Source organism: Trachypithecus francoisi, unplaced genomic scaffold (assembly GCF_009764315.1).
Source record: "Trachypithecus francoisi isolate TF-2019V2 unplaced genomic scaffold, Tfra_2.0 Lachesis_group8, whole genome shotgun sequence".
NCBI classification, from domain to species: Eukaryota; Metazoa; Chordata; class Mammalia; order Primates; family Cercopithecidae; genus Trachypithecus; species Trachypithecus francoisi.
This window is the reverse complement of record NW_022681473.1, coordinates 14,634,295-14,651,028: the sequence shown is the minus strand read 5'-3', so window position 1 is coordinate 14,651,028 and position 16,734 is coordinate 14,634,295. Positions and strand designations below refer to the sequence as shown.

The 16,734-nt window shown below is 36.5% G+C and overlaps 1 protein-coding gene across 2 annotated transcripts in view; it reads left to right on the top strand.

Annotated features, from left to right (window-relative positions):
* Nucleotides 1-16,734, top strand: part of ZFP91 (ZFP91 zinc finger protein, atypical E3 ubiquitin ligase) — a 51,086-nt gene that overhangs the window by 27,454 nt on the left and 6,898 nt on the right. Inside the window, exons 3-9 of one of the 2 annotated variants that reach the window (XM_033206884.1) lie at nucleotides 5,992-6,201; nucleotides 6,456-6,492; nucleotides 7,111-7,212; nucleotides 7,752-7,886; nucleotides 8,447-8,497; nucleotides 8,922-9,000; nucleotides 10,432-10,546. In XM_033206884.1, coding sequence (XP_033062775.1) covers nucleotides 5,992-6,201; nucleotides 6,456-6,492; nucleotides 7,111-7,212; nucleotides 7,752-7,886; nucleotides 8,447-8,497; nucleotides 8,922-9,000; nucleotides 10,432-10,546 — 729 coding nt within the window. Of the gene's footprint in view, nucleotides 1-5,991; nucleotides 6,202-6,455; nucleotides 6,493-7,107; nucleotides 7,213-7,751; nucleotides 7,887-8,446; nucleotides 8,498-8,921; nucleotides 9,001-10,431; nucleotides 10,547-16,734 lie in introns of both variants that reach the window. The other variant, XM_033206883.1, reaches the window with a different exon arrangement.

Genomic DNA, 16,734 nt, shown 5'->3' with positions numbered 1-16,734 from the left:
GGACCATACCCCGAGTCTCATTCATAGCTGATCTAGGTGATGATATTTGATCACTTTTGAGTTGATGATTTTTAGGTATTGTTTTGGATTTAGAGTTGGTACTGGAATGGGTTAAGACTCTGGGAGGTTGGGATTAGGTGAATGTCTTTTGCACATTGGAAGGACATAAATTTTAGGGAACCAGAAGGTACCGACCACTATGGGTTGAATTTTACCCCCCAAAAATGTGTTGAGGTCCTAGCCCTTAGTACCTGTGAATATAAACTTATTTGGAAATAGAATCTTTGCAGATGTAATCAAGTTATGATGGCGTTATTCTGTATTAGAATGGGCCCTAATCCACTATGACTGATGTCCTTATAAGAATAAGCGAGACACATGGGACAGGAGGAAGCACCATGTGATGATGGAGATAGAATTGAAGTTTTTTAGCAGCTATAAGCCAAGTTGTTGACCACCACCAAAAGCTAGGAAGAGGCAAGGAATGATTCTTCCCAGAGTCTCAGAGGGAATGTGGTCTGTGAATTGTGTTGATTTTGGACTTTTATCCTCCAGAGGTATGGGAGAATAGATTTCTGTTAAGACATCCCAGTTTGTTGTGATTTGGTAGAGCAGCCCTGGTAGACTAATACATTATTTCAGCTCTCTCTTTCTTTCTTTTTGCATGTAATATCTTGATCCATTCTTTTACTTTGAACCTGTTTGTGTCTTTGGATCTAAAGCAAACTTATCTAATCTATATCCCGCAGTCTGAATGTGGCTCAGGAGGGCTTTGAATGTGTCCCAACACAAAATCGTAAACTTTCTTACACAGTATGAGATCTTTTTAAAATTTTGTTATCTTATCAGCTATCATTAGTGTATTTTATGTGTGGCCCACGACATGTCATCTTCTTCCAGTGTGGCCCAGAGAAGCCAAAAGATTGGACACCCAGGTCTAACCTGAGTTTCTTGTAGACAGACTGTAGATTGGTTGTATTTTTTGTTTATCCATTCTGCTAATATGTACCTTTTAATTTCACAGTTTATATATATATTACTGTATATCACAGTAATATATAAATTATTGATAAGAATGGCCTACCATTTTGCTTTGTGTTTTCTACCTGTCTTAATATCTTTTATTTTGATCTTAATTTTCTTTGTATTTCCTTCTTTGTGTTGCAGATACATAGCAGTGTACTGTTGTCTCTTTTCATTTTCTGTGTATTTTTATGTTCTTAGTGGTTACCTGAGGATTGCATTTAGTACTTCAAACTTTATCTAGTTTAATGCCAATTTAGCTTCAGTAGTGAACATATCTCTGCTCTGTACCATTCTGTGCCTCACCATTTATGTTATTGTTGCAAAGTGTATGTTTTGATGTCAAATGCCTATTAACATAAATTTATAATTGTTATTTTATACATTTGTCTTTCAAATCATGTAGGGAGAAAAAGGAGTTACAAATCGAAAGTATAATATCGTATTTTTGCCTCCGTAATTATCTTTGCTAGTGTTTTAATTTATGGCTTTCAGTGCTCTCTAGTGTCCTTTAATTTCATCTTAGAGGATTCCTGGTGGCATTTGTTATAGGGCAGATCTACTAGTGATAAGCTGTTTTTGATTTTCTGGTAATGTCTTAATTTCATGAACTTCGTTTTTAAAGAATAGTTCTGGCAGCAATAGAATTCTTGCCTGACGATTTTTTTTCCTATCGTCACTTTGTTATCACACTGCCCTCTGACTTCCATGGTTTCTGATGAGAAATACGCTGTTAATCTTGTTGAGCATTCCTTGTTGCTGATGAGTCACTTCTTGCTGTTTTTATGGTTCTTTGTATTTGTCTTTCTACCAATTGATAATAATGTGTCTGGGGGCGGATCTCTTTCATTTATCCTCCTAGGAGTTAGGTAAAGTTCCTGTTTGTATAGACTTTTTTTCCCCAGTAGTTTTTCAAATATTCTTTCTGTTCATTTTCTCCTCTCCTTCTGCAGATCTTATTATGCATCTCTTGACATGCTTAATGGTTGTCTAAACGATCTGCTGGGCTTTATTTTTCTTTATTCTTTTTTTCTTTATATTCATACTGGATCATCTCTGTTGGCCTAGCTTAAAGTTCACCGATTCTTCTTTTTCAAGTCTGCAGTGAATTTTTGATTTCAGTTATTACACTTCTCAGCTCCAGAATTTTTTTCCCTTAGTTCCTTTCCTTTTTTTTGAGATGGAGTTTCACTCTTGTTGCCCATGCTGGATTGCAATGGTGTTATCTTGGCTCACTGCAACCTCCACCTCCTGGGTTCAAGTGATTCTCCTACCTCAGCCTCCCAAGTAGCTGAGATTGCAGGGACACGCTGCTATACCCAGCTAATTTTTGTATTTTTAGTAGAGGCATGGTTTCACCATGTTGTCCAGGTTGATCTCGAACCCCTGACCTCAGGTGATCCGCCTGCCTTGGCCTCCCAGAGTGCTGGGATTACAGGTGTGAGCCACTGTACCTGGCCTCTCTTGGTGTCTTTTTACAGTTATCTTTTTATTGATGTTCTGTTTTCATTGAGACATAATTCTTCTGATTTCCTTTAGTACTTTGTTAATGCTTTTCTTTAGCTCTGATTTTCTTTAGTTCTTTAAACATTTTTTTTTTCTTTTTTTTTTTAACAACTTTTATTTTAGATACGGGGGTACACGTGCAGGTTTGTTACTGGGGCATATTGTATGATAGGAGATTTAGGGTACAAATGATCCCATCATGCAGGTACTGAGCATGGTACCCAATAGTTTTTCAACCTCCCCCCCAGTAATCTCCAGTTTCTGTTGTTGCCATCTTTATGTCCATGAGTACCTAAAGTTTAGCTCCTCCTTCGGTCTCGGTGGTCTCTGAAGCCTCTGGTCCTTTAGCTTATATTCATCGAGCAATTTGACAGATCTCCTTAAACGTCTTGACTCACGTTTTTCTTAATTCATTGCTCCTTGGGCTTTTATAACCTTTAACTATTGTCCATAGTTTCCACAAAGTTGATTCTGACAGTTTTTGTTCATGGTATGTGTTTATTTCTGCGGAGGGACATTTTTGCTGTCATCTCTGACAGAGTGATTTTTTTTTTTTTTAAGACTAGATTTTTAGGTGATGGGGGCGGTAGTATTCAATAAGAATAAGAGAGGCTATTATGCTTTATTCATAATGGTAAGCTATTGTTATCAAATTGGCATCATTTATCCAATGAGTATAAAATCCACAGTATAGGAAGTTGTGGGCATACCATCCTTTCATCATGAAGAAGAAAAGAGCTTTGTTGAGGACAGGAGGTTATGGAGTGGGTTCAAAGTCCAACTCGGTACAGTTGCGTTAAGGAAAAAAAAGATGTTTCTATTGTTAAATGTTGTAATACTTCATAGATGGTGTTGAATTGTTCCCTTTGATGAAATTGTTTTAAAAGTAGTCATGACCTACATATAAAAGTCCTTCATTATTAATCTCAAAATATGATTTCTAAATCTAGGTGTCCTTAGCTAACCTTGTGATTTTGAATAAGCTTCTTCTTTGGTCTTCTAGATACTTTATGGGTAAAACTTAATGGATTGTGCTTAGACTGAATGGCGTTTGAGGTATTTTCACCTCTATTAATGTTTTTTTTTTTATTTTTTCTATTAAAATAGCTCAGATAGGAGGGTGATAACAATGAATGGAAAAGGCAGCTGAAAGGAAATGCACAACTGATTTTGATGGTTGTTTAGAACTGTTCACACTGCTGTTTATCTCTGTGTTTCAAACTAATTTCATTACTTCAGTATATTCTCATAAAACTTTCAGTGTAGTTAAAGCTAAAATAGCCTATAGTTACCACATTGCTCCATAGTAAACTATTTTTTAATGTTAAGCAAAAGTGTTGCCATACTGTATATATAGTTTTGTGTCTTTTTTATACATTTAACAATATTTTTGCTGATAATTCCATGTCATTTTTAACAGAAACCTACCTCTATTTAGTATTCCATCATAGTAAAGTATCATGGTTTATTTAAGCACTTTATCTTTGACAGAGGGTTAGGTTGTTTCTGTTCTTTGCTATTATAAACATGCTACAGTTAACCTCCATGTGGTAGTTTATATTTCCAGGACTTATACTTAAAGGTGAAATTGCTACCCATATTTTTGGACCTTCTCTGGAAGTAACCAGTACTTATGAATTTCTTGTATCTCTTTCCAGAAATGTTATAGTATGTAAGATATATATATACACACACACTCACACATACTGTAATGACTAATGTATAGCACTGTTTTTAAGTAGTAGAAGAGTAGAAAACTAAACGTTCAAAGGGGGATTGGTTTCATAAGTTATATATTTGTATATATCTTACATATATATATATCTTACATATGTACACATTATTTGTGAAATCAATCCCTCTTTGAACGTTTAGTTTTCTACTCTTCTACTACTTAAAACAGTGCTATACATTAGTCATTTATAAGTATGATTGTCATTTTGTAGGATAAATTTCTAATAGTTGAACATCATGTGGAAAGGTGTATACATTTATAATTTTGATGTACATTGTCAATTGTTCTGCATGGAGGTTTTGCTAATACATTATCATCTGTGTGTTAGAGTATGTTGTCAAATACAGTATATTGTCATATATGATCATCCCCAGTATAATACATGAAAAATGGTGTCTTGCTATTGTTTTCATTTGAGTCTCTCTTGTTCTGAGTGGATTGAGCTTTTGTTTTTGTTTTTCATTCCTATTTTTCTTTTCTTTTTTTCCTTTTCTTTTTTTTTTTTTTTTTTTTTGACGGAGTCTTGCTGTTTTGCCGAGGCTGGAGTGCAGTGGCGCCATCTCAGCTCACTACAACCTCTGCCTCCCGGGTTCAAGCAATTCTCCTGCCTCAGCCTCCCCAGAAGCTGGGATTACAGGTGTGCACCACCACGCCTGGCTAATTTTTCTATCTTTAGTAGAGACGGGGTTTCACCATGTTGGCCAGGCTGGTCATGAACTCCTGACCTTGTGATCTGCCCACCTTGGCCACCCAAAGTGCGGGGATTACAGGCATGAGCCACTGTGCCCAGCCTGTTAGTTCCTATTTTTCTATTGGGTTGTTAGACTTTGTGTATGGTGTATTTTGCCATGTGGAAAATTGTTTTTATGTGTATCTTATGACTTGAAATTATGTTTTATTATTGGGCCTTTCCCATTCTAAGTTTATTAAAGAATCTTGTATTGTTAAAATGGGCTCACTTCTCATGTACTTTTTTTTTTATATAGGTCTAAGTAATTAACTACTCCAGGTATGAAAGCCAGTTTCTGAGGTTAACTTTTTATTACTTACGGCTCAAGAGAGGATGACCTACCATACTTCATTCACCCTTAAAGCATGACAAAATATAGGATACCAATAACAGATTTTGTGTGTTCGCCTGTACACAGTGTCTTATAGGACAACTGAAACAGAATAGTACCAGAGCTGGACTTTACCATTCAATTGCTCTATAGATTAGTTCAAATTTACAGTGTGATTTTAAGAAAAACTCTTGATTAGAGTGAAAAGTACTCCTGTTAGGAATTCCTCTTCAGTAATTTGTTATAGACTTGTTTGATTGTAAATAACATCTAGATCTATGGTTTGTTCTTTTTGGTGCCTCTGTAGTTCTGGTCATCTTTTTGGGACTAATTAATTTAGTTTCTTTTAACTTAGATCTAAAAGGTAGAATTTCATGAATCCAATTACTTAAGTGTATTTTGCATAGTTAACATTGCATTTTTTAGAAGATAAGACAGTATAAAATTATTACTTTGCAACATGAAGTAATTTATTTAGCATAATGACATTAAGGATAAGTTATCTAATTTTCTTCTTTTTTATTATTTCAGTAAAAGTCTTAGGTTCTTTTTCCTTTGAAAATACTTAATTTATCTTCAAGTAACTGTATTTACAATTAGTAGACATACAGGGATGCTTATTGGTTAACCGTAAACTTAAAGAGAATGGTATGTCTTTTAATTTAGATCCCAAGGAAGAAAAAGAGGAAGAAGACGATTCTGCCCTCCCTCAGGAAGTTTCTATTGCTACATCTAGACCTAGCCGGGGCTGGCGTAGTAGTAGGACATCTGTTTCTCGCCATCGTGATACAGAGAACACCCGAAGCTCTCGGTCCAAGACTGGTTCATTGCAACTCATTTGCAAGTCAGAACCAAATACAGACCAACTTGATTATGGTACATTGCAACTAGAATATGGTGTTTACTAACTAGTTGCTGTTATATTTTAAATGTAATGTTGAACATTTGCCTTAACAGCTTAACTGTCAGGGGCAGGTGTGATGGTTTAGGTAGTATTTCTTTGAACAATTTGCAGATATTCTGCTTTTGTGTAATTACGCCATGCAGTAATTTGATTTTCATTTCTTGACTGCAGAGAGAAAATATCATATCTACACTAATAAAATTTTGTTTTGTCTTTGTTTTTCTAGATGTTGGAGAAGAGCATCAGTCTCCAGGTGGCATTAGGTAAAAAAATATTAATATTTCATTTTTAAACCTTTGGGGAAATAACATAGTCACATTAAATGATTCAGAAGTTGCTTCCATTTGAAACAATTTTGAACTGTAAGAGAAATTAACATCAGTTTTGATACTGCATTTAGATTCCATGTTGAGCTTAATTAGAACTTAAACCATGTAATCTGCTTACATAGCTTAGAAATCATGTCTTGAGTACCTTATGTGTTTGGACGTACTCCATGGTAGGAACTCATGTGAAATATGGGTGTTTTGGCCAAGGATTTGATATTTCAGTGGAATCTTTTGTGTTGTGATTTATCTGTTAATAGGTCTTTCGATACAGCAGATCACCAGACAGTATTACAAAGTCAGTTGTTTCTTAACTTTTAATGCCATTGAGTTGTCATCACCCTGTCTTTAGCTACGATTTATGTCTTTTTAGTTTCAATTATTATTCTTTGTGATAAAGCCGCTAGATTTCAGTCCAATTAGGTCATTAGGATGAAAATGCTAGATGACTTTATCAGTTTTTGGCTACCTCTTAATAAATTACCAAATAAAATCTCCTCAGACATGATCCTTACAACCAGAATGTCTCATTTCTATTTACTTATTTTTTAGTAGTGAAGAGGAAGAGGAGGAGGAAGAAGAGATGTTAATCAGTGAAGAGGAGATACCATTCAAAGATGACCCAAGAGATGAGACCTACAAACCCCACTTAGAAAGGCATGTCTCAGATTTTACTCTAGACATGTCAATGAAATATAAGTAGGAAAGCATTGTTGAATGCTTTTGTCTATTGCCAAACTAATGAGTGTAGAATTAATTTTAAATGAGTAATTACGCATTTCTGTTGTAAGTCTAACATCTTACCATATGCTGATATAATCCTCTCTCCCATTTGTAGAACTTTATTTTGATTATATATGTTTTTATGAGTCTGCATGTTTTATCTCAACAAGGTATCATGAATAGCCTGAATACTTAGAATTTTTTTTAACTTATTGTCTCGTTTCTCTTTACAATTGTAGTGAGATTTGATTTATAGTCATCTTTAGTCTGGGAAGGGTTCATTCCATGAACATCGTATACGTATATTTAGATCATTACTACGCATGTGAGGATGATTGGTAAGAAATCACATTTCATGAACTGAGGAGAGTAGTTTTATAACAAATCAGTGATAACTCTAAGCTTTAATTTGTTGTCATAGTCTTCCTTGAAAAGATCTTTTGCCTAGTGTTGAAATGCATTTGTGTTTTCAGGGAAACCCCAAAGCCACGGAGAAAATCAGGGAAGGTAAAAGAAGAGAAGGAGAAAAAGGAAATTAAAGTGGAAGTAGAGGTGGAGGTGAAAGAAGAGGAGAATGAAATTAGAGAGGATGAGGAACCTCCGAGGAAGTGAGTAGACAATTATTATTAAAAATGGAAATCTAACAGATTTTGAAACCACTAGTGGAAAATAGAGTGGGAGTGTGAGGAAGGATGTTGACATACACATGCTTCAAAATATGTATTTTTTTAACTTAAAAAAATTTGGCCTCAAGCAGCTGAATTTCACTGGAGAGACTCTTAGTAAAAAATGTTTAGGTTTTTTAGTTCTATTGCAAGGAGAAAGTATGTTTTATTCTTAGGACTTTTAGATGATACGTGGTAGCAACTCTAAAAGTAACGCATTGAGATTTATCTAAGTCTTTCATAGTATTGCATAGTTTATGGAGGTATATATTTAATCTGTCTTACAGACTGATTTGAAAGTGAAATTACATCAGAGTAAAATCTTGCTTGATTTGCCAGATATGTCTTTGACTTTATGTATTCTTGGTTTTCTTTTGCCACTTGTTCTTTGACCGTGTGTGTGTGTGTGTGTGTGTGTGTGTGTGTGTGTGTGTCTTCAGCCAGCCTTCACTCTTAAGTTTTGATTCAGAATATGTCTACTGTTACCCTGTCTTCAATTATAGGAGAGGAAGAAGACGAAAAGATGACAAAAGTCCACGTTTACCCAAAAGGAGGTGAGGAATTTTTACCCCTACTGTTTTGCACCTTATTCCAATACCAGGCACTTTCCTTACGTATTTAGACTTCATGATAATCCTGCAGGAATGACCATTTAAAAATTTCACAAAAGCAACTTCACTAATATCCTAGATGCACAGGTATCTTATTTTCATTGTAAGATCTTGAAATTTCCAACAGTCTTAATACTTTACCTTTTGGGGTATTATTAGTTTATTTGTGTTACTTTTTAATTCTGTCAAATATTTGCTAATTCTTGGTTACTTCTAATACAAATTCTGTGTAATCTATATAGCAGTAAGAGATTTTACTTCTTCCTACTATAAAATAGCTATTCCCTATAGCACAGTTTGAGTCAAAGGTTACTGTGCAGAGTGCCACTTTTCTTTTGCTAACTTTTCTTCTGCATTTTGATAATAGAAAAAAGCCTCCAATCCAGTATGTCCGTTGTGAGATGGAAGGATGTGGAACTGTCCTTGCCCACCCTCGCTATTTGCAGGTCAGTGAAGTTGTTATATAAGAGCCTTTCAGGTTGTGTTCCATTAGTTGTTCTTGCACCACGAGACTTTATTGGCTTGTGTAGGCTTTATCATTGACATATAATATCAAGAAAAGTCTTTCTTTAAACATAAAATGACTTTAACCCATTTATGCCTAGTGTTCCATTATTAGAATGCTAAGCTTGGGCAAGTTATTTAAATCCTACTGCTCAAGATCATCACCAAGGTCTGATTTTTCACAAAAAACATTTGCAACCTCCGGCATAAATGGGTTAATCGTTATTAGTCCATTTGTGCTGCTATAATAGAATACCTGAGACTAGGTAATCTACAGAGAACATACATTTATTTATTATCTCGTGGTTCTGGAGACTGGAAAGTCCAAGAGCATGGTGCCCACATCTAACAAGGGCCTTTTAACTGTGTCAGCCCATGGTGGAAGGGCAAGAATGGGTTGAACTTGCTTTTGTAACAAATCCACTCCAATGATAGCATCAACCCGTTTATATAAGGGTAGAGCCCTTAAGACCTAAGCACCTCCCATTAGGTCCTGCCTTCCAACACTATCACATTGGGGATTAAGTTTCCAACACATGAACTGTGGTGAACACAACCAAACTCATAGCATCTTCTGTTAAAAAAAAAAAAAAATGATGACTAAGAGTCTGAGCCCAAATAGAGGACTTTACTTGGAATCTTTCAATATTACAGTAATTCCCAATGTGGTGTAAATACTTCTGATATGAGATGATTGTAACAACATTCCAAGACACAATAACAGATTTTATTTTACAGCGATTTAGAAAAAAAGTAAAATTAGAACTCAAACCTATGATTTCTTGGATACTGTGTAGAATGAATAAAATACTTTTAATTCAGGTTTTGTTTTTATTTTTTTTGAGTAGATTATTATTATTTTTGATGAGTAAAGGTACCACTTACATTTGGGTCCGGCAGGAAACATGAAAGTGAAATACTGCTTAGGAAATACCTGTTTGGTCTTTAGCAACAAGTATAACTTGACACTAAGGCCTTACTTAACGGATTGTGGTTCAGTTATAACAATAGCTGCTCCTCCTCTGCTGTGTGCCATTTGCTGCTCTAAAGCACAGTATAATATATAAATCTCTTACCCCATAACAACACTTTGAGATGGTTATTGTTATCTCCATTTTACAAATGGGAACTGGAGCTTGAAATATTTATCTCCTAAGATTACAAAGGCTGGTGAATGACAGACCCAGATTGGAAACCAGGTCTGTATATTTCCATAGCCTGTGTTCTTAGCCATTTTATTATACTCCCTCACTATCCATATGCAAAATCTAAGTATTTGGTTTTCTTTCAGTACTTTTGACTTAGCAAAGACAAATACTTTCAAGAAGCCTTGATTTTTTTTTTTTCGCCCCTTTCACTTTCTCCTGTTTTAGCACCACATTAAATACCAGCATTTGCTGAAGAAGAAATACGTATGTCCCCATCCCTCTTGTGGACGACTCTTCAGGCTCCAGAAGCAACTTCTGCGACATGCCAAACATCATACAGGTACTTTTAAAATGTGTTTATCAAGTAGGTAATTGCACTGTGGTGTTTTTTTTTTTTTTTTTTTTGCATGTTGGTAATGAAAACGTTTTCCTAACATAAATCTTAAAAGATTCTATAGTCAAGTGTGTGGGGAAAAGGTGTGAAAATAAAATGTAGTAAGATAAATTTTCCAAGGGATGGACAAACTAGGACTTTTGAATTTTTATCCTTTGACTTCTTGAACTTCTATGACCAGGATAATGATCTTTTACTGAGCATTCTGTATCAACTGTGGACTAAATACTTTATGTATATTATTGCTAATCAGTCTGTTCAACACCACTAAATTTGTTTCTATTGATCTTATTTTACAGCTAAGGAACTAGAAGCTTTGCAGGATTAAGTAACCTGCCCATGGTCACATAGCTAGCTTTTAGAAGCATAATACTCTGCTGCTATTGAAACTGTGAAGGCTAGCTGTTGAATTTGCATGTAACCTCCCATAGGAACTGTCAAAAAGAGATGCTGAGTGTCTGCAATATGTATTATAGAATAGACTCAAATTCAATTTATTTGTAACCACTGACCGTCTCAGTGCAGTGTACCTAATAGGAACAAATTAGGTGCATACCACTGAGTATGTGCCAGACACTTGATAATTACACATTACCTTCTCAACAATCTTGGAGAGTAAGTCTAGGAATTCTAGTTGTAGAATTATGTCTCCTGCCCAAGGTCATACTGATAGATGTATTATTTCCTTCATTTACTGTAGGCAAGTTACTTAACTTCTCTTTTCACTTTTCCTTCTCTGTGTATTAAGGATACCAATATCAGTTATTGTAAGGATGAAATGAGATAACATAAAAAGGTATTGACTACACAGAGCCTGGCACATGGTAGACTTTTTCACAATACCAGGATTGAACTTGACCACTCCAAAGTCTACAGTTTTCTTTTACCATGTTTCTTCAGAGTTATTTCCACAAGTAACAGTTATTTCTGTTTCTTGATAGGTACTGCAATTTCTGTCTTCCTTCTGCTCCCTGTTAATACTGTTTTTTGCCATAGAAAAGTTATTTCTGACAAGCACTTTTGATTGTTTTAGTTAAATATCACAAGCCTATGAAGAACTTTTATAAATTCAGTCCATTTCAAATATTTGTATTTGGTTAATACAATTTATGGTGTTAGTTTTCCTTTTGCAAATTAGTGTATACAGACATTTTTTTGCAAATGTGATTTATTTAGCAAATAGATGCCCCACACAGGTTTGTCCTGCTGTGGAACTGGAAATGTGGACATGACCTGGGAGATGCTAAGAGTTTCCTAAGTTAGAACTGTGCATTTTTTAGACCTTGCTATATAAAGTATGGAACACAGACCAACCAGCATTGACATCACTTGGGTTCTTATTAGAGATACAGAATCTCAGGCCCTGCTTCAGACCTGCTGAATCAGCATATACATTTAATAAGCTATCCAGGTGATCTGTAAGCTGTTTGGAAAGGAGTATAAGATTACATTGAATGTTGTTCACCTTTTTTTTTCTTTTTTTTTTTTTGAGACGGAGTCTCGCTCTGTCACCCAGGCTGGAGTACAGTGGCGCGATCTCGGCTCACTGCAAGCTCCGCTCCCAGGTTCACGCTGTTCTCCTGCCTCAGCCTCCTGAGTAGCTGGGACTACAGGCGCCCGCAACCGTGCCCGGCTGATTTTTTGCATTTTAGTAGAGACGGGGTTTCACCGTGTTAGCCAGGATGGTCTCGATCTCCCGACCTCTTGATCCGCCCGCCTCGGCCTCCCAAAGTCCTGGGATTACAGGCATGAGCCACCGCGCCCGGCCGAATGTTGTTCACCTTTTAACTTAAATTCGTGTTTTCATTCTGATTAATTCTGGTAATTTGAAGCAAAAGGAGTAGAAAATGTAGTGGTCATTAATTCAACAAATACATATATTGAGCACCTCTTTGGGCGCAGTCTTCCCGAACATGTCATAAAGAAATGAATAAGTACAATGTTCCTTTACCTCATAGATTGAACACCATGTTACCACATTCATCAGAAATTCTGCGTAATGGGGTGGAGGGTGTTGTAAGTGACAAAGGGAGGTAGTTGAAAGGTGCAGAAGATGGGTAGGAGAATAAGGTAAAGTAGTACAGGTATTGTTTACATATATTTCATAGCAGCAACTCCAGTCTTGAGAAAAGTTTGTTTATCTTGGGTAACATTTTTTAAACCTGAAACAGGATATGATTACCTCTGGATCAGTTTTCTTTTATACAGTGCCAAGTTCTTTTTTTTTTTTTTTTTTTTTATTATACTTTAAGTTCTAGGGTACATGTGCATAACGTTTATATCATGTATAACTCCCCAATGCAATCCCTCCCTCCTCCCCCCTCCCCCTGATAGGCCCCAGTGTGTGATGTTCCCCTTCCCGAGTCCAAGTGATCTCATTGTTCAGTTCCCACCTATGAGTGAGAACATGCGGTATTTGGTTTCTCTTCTTGTGATAGTTTGCTAAGAATGATGGTTTCCAGCTGCATCCATGTCCCTACAAAGGACGCAAACTCATCCTTTTTTATGGCTGCATAGTATTCCATGGTGTATATGTGCCACATTTTCTTAATCCAGTCTGTCACAGATGGACATTTGGGTTGATTCCAAGTCTTTGCTATTGTGAATAGTGCCGCAATAAACATACGTGTGCATGTGTCTTTGTAGTAGAGTAATTTATAATCCTTTGGGTATATACCCAGTAGTGGGATGGCTGGGTCATATGGTACATCTAGTTCTAGATCCTTGAGGAATCGCCATACTGTTTTCCATAATGGTTGAACTAGTTTACAATCCCACCAACAGTGTAAAAGTGTTCCTATTTCTCCACATCCTCTCCAACATCTATTGTTTCCTGACTTCTTAATGATTGCCATTCTAACTGGTGTAAGATGGTATCTCATTGTGGTTTTGATTTGCATTTCTCTGATGGCGAGTGATGATGAGCATTTTTTCATTTGTCTGTTGGCTGTATGGATGTCTTCTTTTGAGAAATGTCTGTTCATATTCTTTCCCCACTTTTTGATGGGGTTGTTTGTTTTTTTCTTGTAAATTTGTTTGAGTTCTTTGTAGATTCTGGATATTAGCCCTTTGTCAGATGAGTAGGTTGCAAAAATTTTCTCCCATTCTGTAGGTTGCCTGTTCACTCTGATGGTAGTTTCTTTTGCTGTGCAGAAGCTCTTTAGTTTAATTAGATCCCATTTGTCAATTTTGGCTTTTGCTGCCGTTGCTTTTGGTGTTTTAGACATGAAGTCCTTGCCCATGCCTATGTCCTGAATGGTACTACCTAGATTTTCTTCTAGGGTTTTTATGGTATTAGGTCTAACATTTAAGTCTCTAATCCATCTTGAATTAATTTTCGTATAAGGGGTAAGGAAAGGATCCAGTTTCAGCTTTCTACTTATGGCTAGCCAATTTTCCCAGCACCATTTATTAAATAGGGAATCCTTTCCCCATTTCTTGTTTTGTCAGGTTTGTCAAAGATCAGATGCTGTAGATGTGTGGTATTATTTCTGAGGACTCTGTTCTGTTCCATTGGTCTATTTCTCTGTTGTGGTACCGTACCATGCTGTTTTGGTTACTGTAGCCTTGTAGTATAGTTTGAAGTCAGGTAGCGTGACGCCTCCAGCTTTGTCCTTTTGACCTAGGATTGTCTTGGCAATGCGGGCTCTTTTTTGGTTCCATATGAACTTTAAAGCAGTTTTTTCCAATTCTGTGAAGAAAGTCATTGGTAGCTTGATGGGGATGGCATTGAATCTATAAATCACCTTGGGCAGTATGGCCATTTTCACGATATTGATTCTTCCTATCCATGAGCATGGTATGTTCTTCCATTTGTTTGTGTCCTCTTTGATTTCACTGAGCAGTGGTTTGTAGTTCTCCTTGAAGAGGTCCTTTACATCCCTTGTAAGCTGGATTCCTAGGTATTTTATTCTCTTTGAAGCAATTGTGAATGGAAGTTGATTCCTGATTTGGCTCTCTGCTTGTCTGTTACTGGTGTATAAGAATGCTTGTGATTTTTGCACATTAATTTTGTATCCTGAGACTTTGCTGAAGTTGCTTATCAGCTTAAGGAGATTTTGGGCTGAGACGATGGGGTTTTCTAAATATACAATCATGTCATCTGCAAACAGGGACAATTTGACTTCTTCTTTTCCTAACTGGATGCCCTTGATTTCCTTCTCTTGCCTGATTGCCCTAGCCAGAACTTCCAACACTATGTTGAATAAGAGTGGTGAGAGAGGGCATCCCTGTCTTGTGCCAGTTTTCAAAGGGAATTTTTCCAGTTTTTGCCCATTCAGTATGATATTAGCTGTGGGTTTGTCGTAAATAGCTCTTATTATTTTGAGGTACGTTCCCTCAATACCGAATTTATTGAGCGTTTTTAGCATAAAGGGCTGTTGAATTTTGTCAAAAGCCTTTTCTGCATCTATTGAGATAATCATGTGGTTCTTGTCTTTGGTTCTGTTTATATGCTGGATTACGTTTATTGATTTGCGAATGTTGAACCAGCCTTGCATCCCAGGGATGAAGCCCACTTGATCATGGTGGATAAGCTTTTTGATGTGCTGCTGAATCCGGTTTGCCAGTATTTTATTGAGAATTTTTGCATCGATGTTCATCAGGGATATTGGTCTAAAATTCTCTTTTTTGTTGTGTCTCTGCCAGGCTTTGGTATCAGGATGATGTTGGCCTCATAAAATGAGTTAGGGAGGATTCCCTCTTTTTCTATTGATTGGAATAGTTTCAGAAGGAATGGTACCAGCTCCTCCTTGTAGCTCTGGTAGAATTCAGCTGTGAATCCATCTGGTCCTGGACTTTTTTCGTGGGTAGGCTATTAATTGTTGCCTCAATTTCAGAGCCTGTTATTGGTCTATTCAGGGATTCAACTTCTTCCTGGTTCAGTCTTGGGAGAGTGTAAGTGTCCAGGAAATTATCCATTTCTTCTAGATTTTCTAGTTGATTTGCGTAGAGGCATTTATAGTGTCCTCTGATGGTTGTTTGTATTTCTGTGGGGTCGGTGGTGATATCCCCTTTATCATTTTTTATTGCATCTATTTGATTCCTCTCTCTTTTCTTCTTTATTAGTCTTGCTAGCGGTCTGTCAATTTTGTTGATCTTTTCAAAAAACCAACTCCTGGATTCATTGATTTTTTGGAGGGTTTTTTGTGACTCTATCTCCTTCAGTTCTGCTCTGATCTTAGTTATTTCTTGCCTTCTGCTAGCTTTTGAATGTGTTTGCTCTTGCCTCTCTAGTTCTTTTAATTGTGATGTTAAGTGTCAATTTTAGATCTTTCCTGCTTTCTCTTGTGGGCATTTAGTGCTATAAATTTCCCTCTACACACTGCTTTAAATGTGTCCCAGAGATTCTGGTATGTTGTATCTTTGTTCTCATTGGTTTCAAAGAACATCTTTATTTCTGCTTTCATTTCGTTATGTACCCAGTAGTCATTCAGGAGCAGGTTGTTCAGTTTCCATGTAGTTGAGCGGTTTAGATTGAGTTTCTTAGTCCTGAGTTCTAGTTTGATTGCACTGTGGTCTGAGAGACAGTTTGTTATAATTTCTGTTCTTGTACATTTGCTGAGGAGTGCTTTACTTCCAATTATGTGGTCAATTTTGGAATAAGTGCGATGTGGTGCTGAGAAGAATGTATATTCTGTTGATTTGGGGTGGAGAGTTCTATAGATGTCTATTAGGTCTGCTTGGTGCAGAGCTGAGTTCAATTCCTGGATATCCTTGTTAACTTTCTGTCTTGTTGATCTGTCTAATGTTGACAGTGGAGTGTTGAAGTCTCCCATTATTATTGTATGGGAGTCTAAGTCTTTTTGTAAGTCTCTAAGGAGTTGCTTTATGAATCTGGGTGCTCCTGTATTGGGTGCATATATATTTAGGAGAGTTAGCTCTTCCTGTTGAATTGATCCCTTTACCATTATGTAATGGCCTTCTTTGTCTCTTTTGATCTTTGATGGTTTAAAGTCTGTTTTATCAGAGACTAGGATTGCAAGCCCTGCTTTTTTTTGTTCTCCATTTGCTTGGTAGATCTTCCTCCATCCCTTTATTTTGAGCCTATGTATGTCTCTGCATGTGAGATGGGTCTCCTGAATACAGCAGACTGATGGGTCTTGACTCTTTATCCAGTTTGCCAGTCTGTGTCT